This window comes from Neophocaena asiaeorientalis, unplaced genomic scaffold, assembly GCF_003031525.2.
Source record: "Neophocaena asiaeorientalis asiaeorientalis breed wild unplaced genomic scaffold, Neophocaena_asiaeorientalis_V1.1 scaffold136, whole genome shotgun sequence".
In the NCBI taxonomy this organism is placed as follows: Eukaryota; Metazoa; Chordata; class Mammalia; order Artiodactyla; family Phocoenidae; genus Neophocaena; species Neophocaena asiaeorientalis.
The window spans coordinates 6,387,716-6,400,718 of record NW_020185333.1 but is presented as its reverse complement, the minus strand read 5'-3'; the positions used below and the strand labels follow the sequence as shown (position 1 = coordinate 6,400,718).

The 13,003-nt window shown below is 38.0% G+C and overlaps 1 protein-coding gene across 1 annotated transcript in view; it reads right to left on the bottom strand.

Annotated features, from left to right (window-relative positions):
- IFT57 (intraflagellar transport 57) overlaps positions 1-13,003 on the bottom strand; it is a 63,832-nt gene that overhangs the window by 19,599 nt on the left and 31,230 nt on the right. The window contains exon 6 of the mRNA XM_024735408.1: positions 6,396-6,518. Within this exon, the coding sequence (XP_024591176.1) occupies positions 6,396-6,518 (123 nt within the window). The remainder of the gene's footprint in view (positions 1-6,395; positions 6,519-13,003) is intronic.

Sequence of the window (13,003 nt, the reverse complement as noted above, 5' to 3'; positions counted from 1 at the left end):
CATTAATCAAAATTCTAATTACAATATCCACAGGGCGTTAAAGCATGATAGAACATTTGTTCATTGCATTAAATACCTAATATTAAATCATTACAATATACAATCTTTTAGGAATAAATACTGCATAATTGAAAAAAAAGGGTCTATGTAAGGTTTAGTTGAAAACTGATTTCACGCTTGCTGCTCTTCTTTAATTCTGGGGAACAGAAATAAATATTATTAATGATTACTTAGTTTCTTTGTAAAAACCTCTGACTTGAAAAAAATCATTCTCCTGATAAAGATTAATAAGAGTGACCATTTTAAGAAGACACTTTCCCTCGGTTCAATGAATGAAGTTGAGAAACTGAACATACAAATGGACAACAGATAACAGCTAGATCATTACCCAAAATATTTAGAATCCTGACCCACAATCTGTGGCACCTAGTCCAGGAAGCCAAATATAACCTCTGTAGCAACTGACCTCTGTAGCAAGGACTTTGTAACTGTCAGCTTCCCCAATTTTTGCTCAAACCGCACTCTCCCGCCCCGCCCCGCATTTCCAATGTAGGACCAATTAGACAAAGTCAAATATCTTCCCCTAACCAATCACATGAGAGGCCCTGCTTCTAGTGAGCCCACCTCCAAATTTCTAGTCACATATGAACATACTTGAAACCTTCCCTTTTTTCCACTACAAGTCTTTCAAATTCTCCTGTGTGCCTTAAGTTCTCTGCCGACGCAAGTAGTGATGGCTGACTCCCTTGCTATGGCAAGCTCTGAATAGCCTCTGCCTGTTCTCATTTAGGCGGCTTCTGTTTATTTCCACAAAGCCAAATAAAAGCTTGCTGTTTTTAATAGTAAAACAGAAACTAAAAAAGATAGAATAATTTTCCTCAAGAAACAGCATTAGGTATTTATTTAGCAATCAAAATTCATCAAAAATACAGAGAGTGAAATCTATATGAATATGCATTCACATTTTCTATTCCCCTAGAAATAGAGGACATGCAGAATTCTTTCGCAGCTCAGCTTCAATCATTTTATTATTCAACTCAGCCACTGTCAACTGATTCACTTAAAAGTTTAAAAAATTACTATTATGGAATTTAAAATATTTCAATCAAGTAGGAAATATTACCCTTCAACAATTATCATAAAGTACCCTGAGGAAGAGCCCCTCACACGGTTAAAAACAGGTAAAAGCAGCTACAACCTACAGGCTGGTCTGACTGTACATTCTTGCAGCAATGAGTAAGTATACAAGATTTCTAAATTTCATTTTCTATTTAATCTTCATTTCTGCTTCTTGCTCTCCATGTTTTCTCTTTCAGCTGGATTTCCAAATTCAACAACCACTTGTTCTCTAAAATGACCCACTGGCCGATCCATTTCTTGCTACTGGTCTGTGTTCTCAGATCTTCTGGTCCTTAGGCTTGCCCATATCCTAAGCATCAGTTCCTGCAGGACAATGCCCTGTCATTTCTCCACCCAGGTCCTAGAGCTCCTGGTTTGACCCCAACCTGCTGAGCTTGGCCAAGCCATCTCCCTACCAAGCACTCAGCTGGAGATTGACAGTAACCTTCTAGCACTACAGACAGCCATCTAAAGGTATGGTTTGTAATTTTTAAGGATATGTGGAAATGCTCATGATGAAATGATATGTTAAAAAAGAGGTAAAATCTCAACACCATACATAAAAGCACACAGAAATAGTGGGCAACATATATTAAGTGATTCCTCTGGCACCATTCTAAGTGCTTTAGATATGTTAATTCATTTAATACTTTTTTTTTTTTTTTTTTTTTTTTTCAGTACGCGGGCCTCCCACTGTTGTGGCCTCTCCCATTGCGGAGCACAGGCTCCGGACGCGCAGGCTCCGCGGCCATGGCTCACAGGTCTAGCCACTCCACGGCATGTGGGATCTTCCTGGTCTGGGGCACAAACCCATGTCCCCTGCATCGGCAGGCGGACTCTCAACCACTGCGCCACCAGGGAAGCCCCCTTTTTCTTTTTTTCATTTAATACTTTTAATAACTTTGTTGAGGTAAGCTTTATAATGAATTCCATTTTACAGATGAGGAAACTGAGGCACAGAGTGGTTGCATAACCTACCCACAGGTTCCAACTGCTAATAAGTGTTAGACTCAAGATGAGTACTCAAGTGTCCTGAGTTTAGAATTTGTGCTTTTCACCAGTATGCTATATTGTCACTAATTGAATAGGTAAGAGCCTGGGTTGGAGGTTCAAATATCATACCTGTCACTAGGCAGAGGCAAATAACTTCTCTGTGTTTCAGTTTCCTCATCTGTAGTAAAAGGTACCTGCATATCATAGGGCAGTGGAAAGGATTAAATGAGTCAATGTACGTAGTGCTAAGAACAGCACTTGGCACAATGCAAACACTTAGTAAATATCATTTATTATTATTATTTTCATCATATCATATATACCTTTACTAAGGAAAAAATTAGAAAGATTTACCAAAGTGATACTTATATGAATCCAGTTACACCCTAGGTAAAAATATAAGGCTGATTGTTATCAATATTCCCTTAAGTGATGGAAGCATTAGGGCAGGAATTTTGTAAATTCTTCCTGAATACTGATACAGACACAAACCTAAGAGAGCTATCATAGAATACAATAATATTACAAAACAATATTGTAACATAACAATAATTAACATTTATTAGGCAGTAACTATGTGTCAGACACTGTTCTTGTTTCTTTACAACTCCTCCATGAGGTAAGGAATATAATTAGTCCCATTTTACAGATGAGGAAAGGAGGAACAGAGAGCTATAGTAGCTTGCCCTAGATCACACAGCTAGTAAGTGGTAGAAATATGAATTTTGGGTGTCAAGGGAAGGTGTGTGAGATAGGCTCCATCCTCTCTGGGTCTTTATAGCTACCAAAGTTCTACTAAGTTTCTGAAACTCTGGGTCAATAAATCAGGATTTGATGGTGGGACTAAATGTGTGATCCCTAGCTTCTAAATCACAGTACACTACCTGACTCCTCTCCCCTTGAAATATTACTTCTGTATTATTTTTATAATTAACAACAAAATTGTGTTTTAAAAAGACTCAGAGATTAGGATAATTCTTGACCAAGTACAGATTTAAGTCTAGTGAGTATAATCACAGATGTTTGCTCTTAGTTTTAAATTCCACCAGCGTAGTTATATAACACTTGTGGGCACTACTATGGGGTCTAGTAGAGAACAATAAAAAAAAAAGATTAAAAAACATCAGAAAAGGAAAGAGTTAGAGAAATAAAGAGTAAAAAAAAAAAAAGAAAGGAAAGAACAAAAAGTCCAGGATGTATTATACTCGTAGACGATTTTATTAGGTGGCACCGACATCCACTCTAGGTTAGGTGTCCTCAGACTGCCCTTCTAAGGAATTGATGCCTGAGCCTTACTCACTTGGTCAGAACTAAGGCCTTAACTAGGGTTGGCTACTGACCTGGTTAATGACCCAGGATTTGGCTGAATTTATCAACTCTCTTGGCAAAACTTCTGACTGTCTTCAGATACATTATTCCAAATTGAGGCAGATCGGAGATGGGTATATAGCTACTCTAGAAGTAATCACCAGGAGCATTCTCTATACCCAGCTCTAAAAAGGGAACTGCTAATACAGTCCATTCAAGCCAGCATATGACAAAAATCCTTTATCTTCAGTTGTGGAATGTATTATTTGTAGTTTTGGCAACATACTTATTTTCCCAGTTGTAATTTGTTTAAGCTAATATTAAAATTTATTTGCATTCTTTGAGAACTGGTAATAGTAACAAGTAGTGCCAGAAACAAGGATAAGCTAGCCTAGCAATAAAAACCTGATTACATTATGAAGAATATACAAAATAAAATACTGGTGTATGACAGGATGTCATCAAGCATACAGACTATAATATGCAAAAAGAACGGAAAAGAAGATTTACTTTTTTAATATAATACACTGCTGGGAAGCATACAAGGACTAAAATGAACCTGTGAGATAAAAAAAGCAAAACATTTGATCCGGTGCCAAATAAATATGGGACGTTTTTTACTTCTAACACAAGGTAATTTTAAAGAAATTTATCATTGTTTTAAATAATGCTGACCCTATATTACTTATCTCCTACATCTCTATGCTACTTAAAAATTAATGTAACAGTGATCAGTAAAACACATTGATCTGAAAGTAATTAATTCCTTTTCTTCCCCCTCAAACATGAAGTTGAAATCTTGAAAGGTCCTAAATGGCCTGCGGTGAGTAAGAGGTTATTGTTTTGTCCAAAAGTAAAGGAGAGGGTTTGGTTTTGGTAGAGTTAGGAGTTGAGGAAGAATGGGATCAACCATGATTCTGGTGTCAACACTTCCTGATTAAGGAGGATAATGAGTCCATGAGAAACCACATGTATAACCAGATTACTTTATTTCTGAGACATGAAAAACATTTCTCTATTCATTAGCCCCTTATTTTCTCAAATCAATGTATAATTTTATTTTTCTTAAGTAAGCTGAATGAAGAATTGACCCTAAAGCTGTAATTCCCATTTGCTACAGCTGAAATACTTAGGAGAAAGAAGGGTTTACGAAACACTGGACACAAGGACCAAATTATCTAGAGAAGAATTCTGAAAAAGCAATCAAATAGGACTTTATGTCAGTATTTTTACCACAAAAATCTAAACTCAAAATGACATTCACATATTCGAAAAAATACCAACCCCCCCTCCAAAAAACTTTATCTGACATTTTCGAATGTTGCCTGTAACACGGACTGTATAATTAATGACACAGTATATCCTCATAAGATCAAGGCTGGTAATGAATGGCATGAGACTAAGAGTCCAACTCCGAATTAGTTAATTCTTCCCCAAATCAGTAGAACATTGATTCTTTAAGAATCCAGGATTTTGACTACTGCAGTATTGGTTTATAAAACTGTATAGGTTAGCAGTTACATTTATATTCTCTCTTTCTTTATTCAGTTACTTCTACTATGTGGAGATCAATGACAGTTCTTAAAAAAAAACACACTCGTGTGATCCTATTAGATTTTAAGTGAGATGTTTGATTTCAAGAGTTTACTTATCTTGAAAGTAAACAAATTAAACATGCTTCCTCACGGGACTAAGATGTACTTGAGAGTTCCCGACTACACAATTATTTTAACATGTTGTTCTAACTACAGTCACAATAATAGTGATGTTTAATTGTATGAAGAAAATTTGTTCTGACAAAACTAAAGAATCAGAAATTACATTTTCACAAAAAAATTACATTTTTGAAAATTATGACTTCCAGCAGAGATCAAATCAGGAAAGAAATTCTTATTAATATGTATTTACATATAAGAGATACATAAACAGAGAATTTACCCCCAATGTACTCAAATAATAGCTGTCCTCCATAATGATTGGGTAAATATATTGTAAACAGGCTGTAGGATTTGCCCACTTACTCTAGGTAAAGCTTGTTCCACAGCTGTTCACAGTCCAGGAAGACCTCTGTTGTCCTTATCTTATTTTAGGACTGCCCTAGGAGTCTAGGCTACTTCTTAGCTTCTCTAGGATACAGTTCTACATGCCCAAATCCAGGCAATCGAAGTATGAATTCGCTTCCAAGGCACTGAAAACAGCAATCTTTGTATAGCTGCTACTTTGGGGAGCAGACATACAACCACATTTGTAGAGTGACAAGTTTCCCTAGAACCTTGTTCCATAATTCTGGGGCTTGTCTCTAGCCTCCAAGGATAAAAATCCTTTAATTTTTTTACCTAGATGTCTCTCTAGCCCTTTTATAGAGATTATTATAATACTAATAAGAGTAGTATTGTCTAGTCACCTATTAGCTTGTTCTGAAGTTCTTACTCATAAATTGTAGGTAAAAAGTAAGCAGAAACTTGATTAAATGGGCCAGTTCATCTGGCCTAATCCCCAAATCTTTATTGCATATGATTTCTTGATTATGTTCTTAATATTAAACTTTTAATCATGTGTACTGAGTAGATTATGTAAGGTGGCTTCCAGGATGTCTTCTGTTTTGTCAACCAGCAGAGTTCTAAACCATTTTTTAACTCTACTCAGTTAGTATACAGTCACAGAATTCCAATTTCATTCACTATTCACCTAAACAAAATATGATTGCCAAGAAAATATATCAAAATGTATTGAGAAAATACGCCTTAATCCTAGGGAAATATGATGTGTTCCAAATCATTTTAAAGATACACTCCTTGCTTTGTGGGCCATATTACATTATTTATTCATTCAACAACAATTTATTAAATCTCTATTAAAATAAAACATTGGAAACTGAATCCCTTCTTAAATCATTTTTGTAACTGGGAGTACCCTTGACCCTGAAATGGCCTTATAAAAATCTATCTGAACAAAATGTGTTCTCTCTTCTATACCTTATTGTCAGTCCTGATCGTGACTTTCAGTTGTGGTAGTACACGTTCCACTTCTAGACTCCATTCCGCAGCATCTGTTGTGGATTCCAAAATATCTTCTTGTTTGGCAGACTCGTTCATATCCTAAGAAAGGAAAGATATCACAGGATTGAGAGTTTATAAAAAGAAATGGTAAAATTTTGAGGCATTTTAGCAGCACTGCACAATTTATATCAAGCATGGTAGTATTAAAATTACAGCGGCAGAAGAAATTTTTTTCTGTCCTCTTATCCATGTTGAAAGAAAATGATGCACCAACCTGGTAGAATAGAAAAGTTAGTATTTATAAAAGAAGCAAATATGTGATTTAACTATTTTTACAAAGAATAATTTTTTTGAGATATCAGAGTGAACTCAATGGGAATACTGTCAAATGAATAAGCCATTTAGGTATGTTAATTGGTAATGGTAGAAAAGATGCAAACACTCACATGTTTGGTAAGAAAACATTGCCTTAGTTTGAATTCACTATACTGAAATACAAACCCAAAATCTGAAAGACAAAAAAGATAAGATCCCAGAAGTAAAGGGCACATTGTTTACAAATTTTGTATTTATAAGGTGATATTTTGGTTAGGTCAAACCATAATATAGCTTAAAAATGTGATTTAATGCAGACCTATTTGAACTCAAATAGGGTAGAGGTCGACTTTCTTGCATTTGTTTTCTGCTGTTGAGTAATAAGCTCAATTCAGTCCTGTTTTTGATTAAGAAAAGGAAAATTTTTTTTTTCCATTTTCTCAGCCCTCCACATTTTGGCATTAAGTATGTATGGATCTGAAAACATAAAGAACGTAGAAATTAATTATTTAAAGATAAAGTTTAATGCATTGATTTTGGTAGTATTTTTCCTTTTATGCTCCCTTGAAAAATTATTTAAAAAGTAAGAAAAATATAAAAAATTATTAATATAGAAAAAAAGAAACCTGAGAGATACAAACAGCCAAATACAATGTATAAACCTTACATGGATTCTAACTTAAACAATCTGTAAAAAGATGTTTTTGAGACAATTAGGGAAATTTGAATACGAAGAGTATTAGATGATATTAAGGAATTATTATTAATTTTATAAATATGACAATGGCATGATGGATATGTTAAAAAAGGCTTTATAAATCAGAGATAAATGTTGAAATATTTACAGGTGAATTTACATAATGTCTGAAATTTACTTTAAAATAATATGGGGTGAAGAGAAAAGGAGGGAGGGGCTTTAGAGGAAACACAATCAACCAAAGGTTAACTGTTAAACAAGGTACTGTTGCATAAGGGTTCATTATCTCATTCTAATTCTGTTATGTTTGCAATTTCCCATAATACAACATTTAAAAATAAAAGACTATATAAACAACCTCATGGTGAAATTACATTCTCATTGTGAATTTGTCACTAAAACATATTTCTTGTCCAGTATAACACTAAGTACAAGAATAACCTTATATTGGGATTTAATTTTGGGGGGAGCTTGAGGTCTTCAGGGGCTTTGAACTGACTCCCGACTGAGTCTCTAGGTCACTGCTGATGTGAAAAAACCTCTCTCTCTCTCCTACCTCCCAGCTCATATTAGCAAGTTCTAAACAGACTCAGAGCCTTAAAAGGAGCATATATTGCTTTCTGTTCAGAAATTCAGGAGGCTATACAGTTCTAACCACGCAATTAGAGAATGGGTAACTAATATATGCTTTTACATTTCATAATATGTGGTCTGAATTTATTCAGTTAGTATAAAAAATACAAGCATTAATTTAAGAAAAGTAAAATGTGGAAACTCCAAGTGAAAAATGTCCAAGATTCTATTTTAAGCATTAAAGTGCTCATTTAAATACAGAAACCTTGTATTATTTTGAGCACCTAATATAATGCTATAGACCTATATAAACTGAATCCAAGGTAGCACAATAGCATCATAGCTGGGGACGGGTGGCAGTATTCACAAGGCAGACATGTGTGAAGTTATATAAGAATGTATGTGATGGCATGAGAAGAGATACTGGGTCTCCCAGTGGAAACCTAAAGCCACAGGGAAAATTCTCAGTCATGAAACTCCACACTGACATTCATTAATGTTCATATACTTGCACACTCACTGGCACATCCCAGGACCCATCCCTGGCTCTAGGAGGCCCAATTCATTTTCTATAAAAAACCCGGTAGACTTATGAGGATGACAGTGGGGGTGGGAGGATGTACACACTACCAGTGGGATGTGAGCGCTGACATTTGGAGCGTGTGTGTGATATATACACAGGCTTGCTCCTTCCAGGGTTATGAGCCTCACATCCCAATCGCACAGAGCCAGACTGAGTCAAAAAGGGGCACGTCCTCTTAAGCAGCAGTTCTGTATGATGCTTAATAGAACGCAGGTGTTCTGGTCACTGATTTAAAAATAAGTTTGACTTACAGAACCACTGTTTGGGTGAATTGAAACTAGTGCTACTGATTAAATCCTTGAGCCACTCTTCCCCAACCCCATCATCCCCTCCATCCCATCCCCGCTTCTTCCCTTCATTACAGGAGGGTGGAGTCCAAAATCACCAAACAAAGCCAGAGAGGGTACCCATCCACATTCCCACCTTCTTCAGGCCTGAACATTGGATTGTTCAAGCTGTGCATAACATACTTAAAATTTTTACTCAAGGAAGGGCACATTTTTCTAATTTTCACAAAGGCAAATGGTTAGTATTGGCTCTGTTTGAATCGGACAGTAGAGTACATGGAGATCAAACACCACATCAAGACAGCCCTGTGCATAAGCTGTAATACTATTTGGTTTTATATTGGGCCCTTCAGTAAGTTATATTTACCCTTCTTAGCTTATTATTTGGTTCCTTCAGGCAATACTTTGCTAATTCCTACTCCCAATGTCCTGAAATGATTTAATGTAGCAGCTCAAAAATTTTCACTCATTCCTAGGCTATAGTTAATATACTGGGGGAAATGGCCTAGTTACTAAATGAAGAAAGGGCAAAAAAAGAGAACATTAGGCTTGGTAGAACAGCATTAACTTATTCTAACTATACAGTCTCTTTCTACTTCCATCTTTGCACATCTATTTCATAACCTTGTTCCTCACTCAGAATTTCCTAATGCCTAATAAGTGGATACTTTAACTGAGCAAGCCCTACATATGAAGCATAAATCATTTTAACCACACCTTGGTTATAATACTTTGAGAAAACCTTTCCTTTCCGATTGTTTCTCTAATAACAAATGGTATTTTATGTGGAGCTATTAGTTAAAGAGAAATAAACTGCTGTTTCCATTTAATCAAAATTTTACATCATCATGACAAAGTTCCTCTCTGAAACAACATTAACGAAGATAAAGCATGGCTCCTGGGAAACTGCATTTTCCAGTTAATGCTGCTGAAGAAACAATTAGAAGCTCAGTAAGACACAGGTTATCCCGAAGTCTCATTTATAATTAATTAATTTACCAATAAGCCATTTGTTAAGCTCCTACAACATTCAAGGTAAGAATCCAGGCACTGTGCTTGGTATGGAGAGATAGAAGGATTTAATCCCTGCCTGCAAAGAGTTTACAGCCTATTAGGAAGAGTCTGAGGCTAGTTAGTGGGGGTAATAATTGGTCCTAAGAAAAAGAAACTGATGAGAACTGACCCTAAGACTGCCAAAGGGAAAGCTGAAGATAACAGTCCAAGGCATCCCCTAACATAACCTTGAGGCATACTACCCAGGGTCAGTTCAAGGATCGAACATGCAAGGTTGGCGCTCCGTACTGCTCCCTCCCCGGGAGCCCCTGCCTCCCTACCTCCCTCCCGGAATGACTAAGGGCAGAGAGGCCCCACCCGGGGCCCCACCCCCACAACCCTGCCGCCCAGAATGGAGCCCGCGTTTATGCGGAGCTGGAACTCCTGGCTCAGGATCTCTTCCCTCCACTGCCGCTGAGCCGCCCCAGAGCCCAATGGGAGGGTGGAGCGACCCCCAACCCCGCCCTTGCCCACGGCTGCAGCGCCGCCAGGTCTGGAAGGGCCCCTCCGGCCGAAGCCGTGACCTTCCTGGGGACCGCGGGCCAGGAAATCAAATTATCAGTGCCGAAGGAGACTGACCAGAGGCCCAAGAACACAGGAGATACCAAAAGTCATCACAAACATCAGCCCCACAGAACCCCTAAAGCCCAGATCCTGAAGAAGCAAAAGGGGAGACAAACTGCCTCAAAAGGGATGTTAGTCATGTATACTCCCTGTAAGAGTACATCAAAGGGCTTGTTTCCACTGATGATGACAAGAGATGCTACAAAGGCACTTTCAGTTTTCAATATAATGGAAATAAAAACTATTATACTGGCATTGTAATTTATTTTCCCCGTACCATCATTGAGGTTGGGTGCCTCTTCATATGTAAAATGATCATTTTTATTTCTTTTTCAGTGAAATTTAATTTCATAGGCTCCAAATATTTTTATTTGGTCACTTTTATTTCTTCTTTTGATTGAGAGGCAATTCAAATTATACTTTATATTTGTGGTGTCTTCTCCCACAGCATCCTTCCAAGCTAATTACTGTCCACACAGTCACTAAAAAATTTGTCAAGGAACTTGCTTTCACAGGTCATCCACCACTCAAGACACTTTATGTGAGGGCCATCTGCCTTGAACAGCCTTATATCAAGAGCTCTGTATGGAGCTCTTTGAACTCTACTTTTGGACCAGATAAAGGACAGGATGACGATATCATTATTTCCTCACAACCAGGTCAATGCTCAAACATCATTGCCAAGCTGACAGACAACAGGCCTGGGATCTTCTCCTATGATTTTCCCCAGCTTGCCACCAAGACATTTGATCTGAACCATGTCACCATCACCTTAGTCCTGAGAAGTTTGTTTCTAAAATGAACCTGAGGGACTTCCCTGGTGGCGCAGTGGTTAAGAATCCGCCTGCCAATGCAGGGGACACGGGTTGGAGCCCTGGTCCGGGAAGATCCCACATGCCCTAGAGCAACTAAGCCCGTGTGGCACAACTACTGAGCCTGAGCTCTATAACCTGCGAGCCACAACTACTGAGCCTGCATGCCACAACTACTGAAGCCCACATGCCTAGAGCCCGTGGTCCGCAGCGAGAAGACACCGCAATGAGAAGCCCGCGTACCACAACGAAGAGCAGCCCCTCCTTGCTGCAACTAGAGAAAGCCCTCGCGCAGCAAAGAAGACCCAACACAGCCACAAATAAATAAAATAAAATAATTTTTTTTAAAAAATAAAATGAACCTGAAATACAACCCCCCCAAAAATGCAACGTTACTAGCCTGCTCAGAATCCTGTTCCAGAAAGTAGTCTCCCCTTTTCCCAGGTAATATTAATGGGATAGTTAAGCATCTGAATAAATACTGTGTTCTCTGTGTGTGTATTTACACACACACACACACACACACACACACACACATAAATATACATAGTTGGTTGTGGTTGGTCTTATGAAGATAGGGGTGTAATAAGAGAAGGCCCTGCATTTCAGTAAGAGAGATCATGTGAGGATATATAAAGCCCTTTGCACTGGATAGCGTGCATAGTGCTGCAAAGCTGTTCTGGTCAACTAGGCTAAGTATGACTACAAAACCTGATACATTTTCAAAGTACAAAACCTCTTACTTAACTCTGGGGGCTACAGGTAGGCCACGGCTACCAGTAGGGGGAGTAATGTAGTAACAGAGAGAGACGGACCTATTAAGTATTAATACAGAAAACTGTTACAGGTGATATACAGTGGAAGCACTGGTCATGTTTTTGGTATACCTGTTGAGTTGCCATCTTAAAACAAAGAACTTAAAACTATCTCTTTGGGGAGAAACTATTCCTAATGGGTACTGCACACACATTACTGGAAAACCCGGTAAGAGAACAGGGACTAATCAGGTTACTGGCCAGAGAAATGTTGACTATGACTTCCTGATATCAGCAAGAGTTAACTCCACTCATTTCAACTCTGCTAGGTCCATAACAACAAAAGCCTGGTACTACAGGATCTTTTTGATCCCAAGGGTCCAAGCCAGATTGGGCAGTTGGCTCTGGTTAAGACATCTCCCCATTGGGAATAAAGAAGAAAGCTGGGAATAGCGTAAGGCAGTATTTCTAAAACTTGACTAATTATGGCCACTCTACAAAACATCCCTTGATCACTGACTGAGACCTCATCTGGTAAAGGGAACATATATGCCTGCATGGGCAGACCCAAGAGTGAAGCTCAAGGCTCAGGCAAGGAAATGAGAAGACACTTCCTTGGGAATGGAGTCCCCATGTCAGACATTACAGAGAGATCACAAGTTCAGATGGGAGCCTGCTGGGAGGACCTAGATCATAAGGGCCTGGACAGAAGCTGGATTCACAGACTTCCAGGTGAAAACGGGAGATGAAGGGAGAGTTAGAAGATCCCAACACCGAACTAGTAATGAAACGAGAATAAGTGGAGGTGCTTACGTCTACAATTACCAAGCCAAAATTCCTACTTCTTAGGAAGATCAGACACCACTGTCAGACTGGATTCTGGATACTGGTAAATGCTGACATTTACTGGCTGTAATTTTTTTTTTTTTTTTTTTTTTTTTGTGA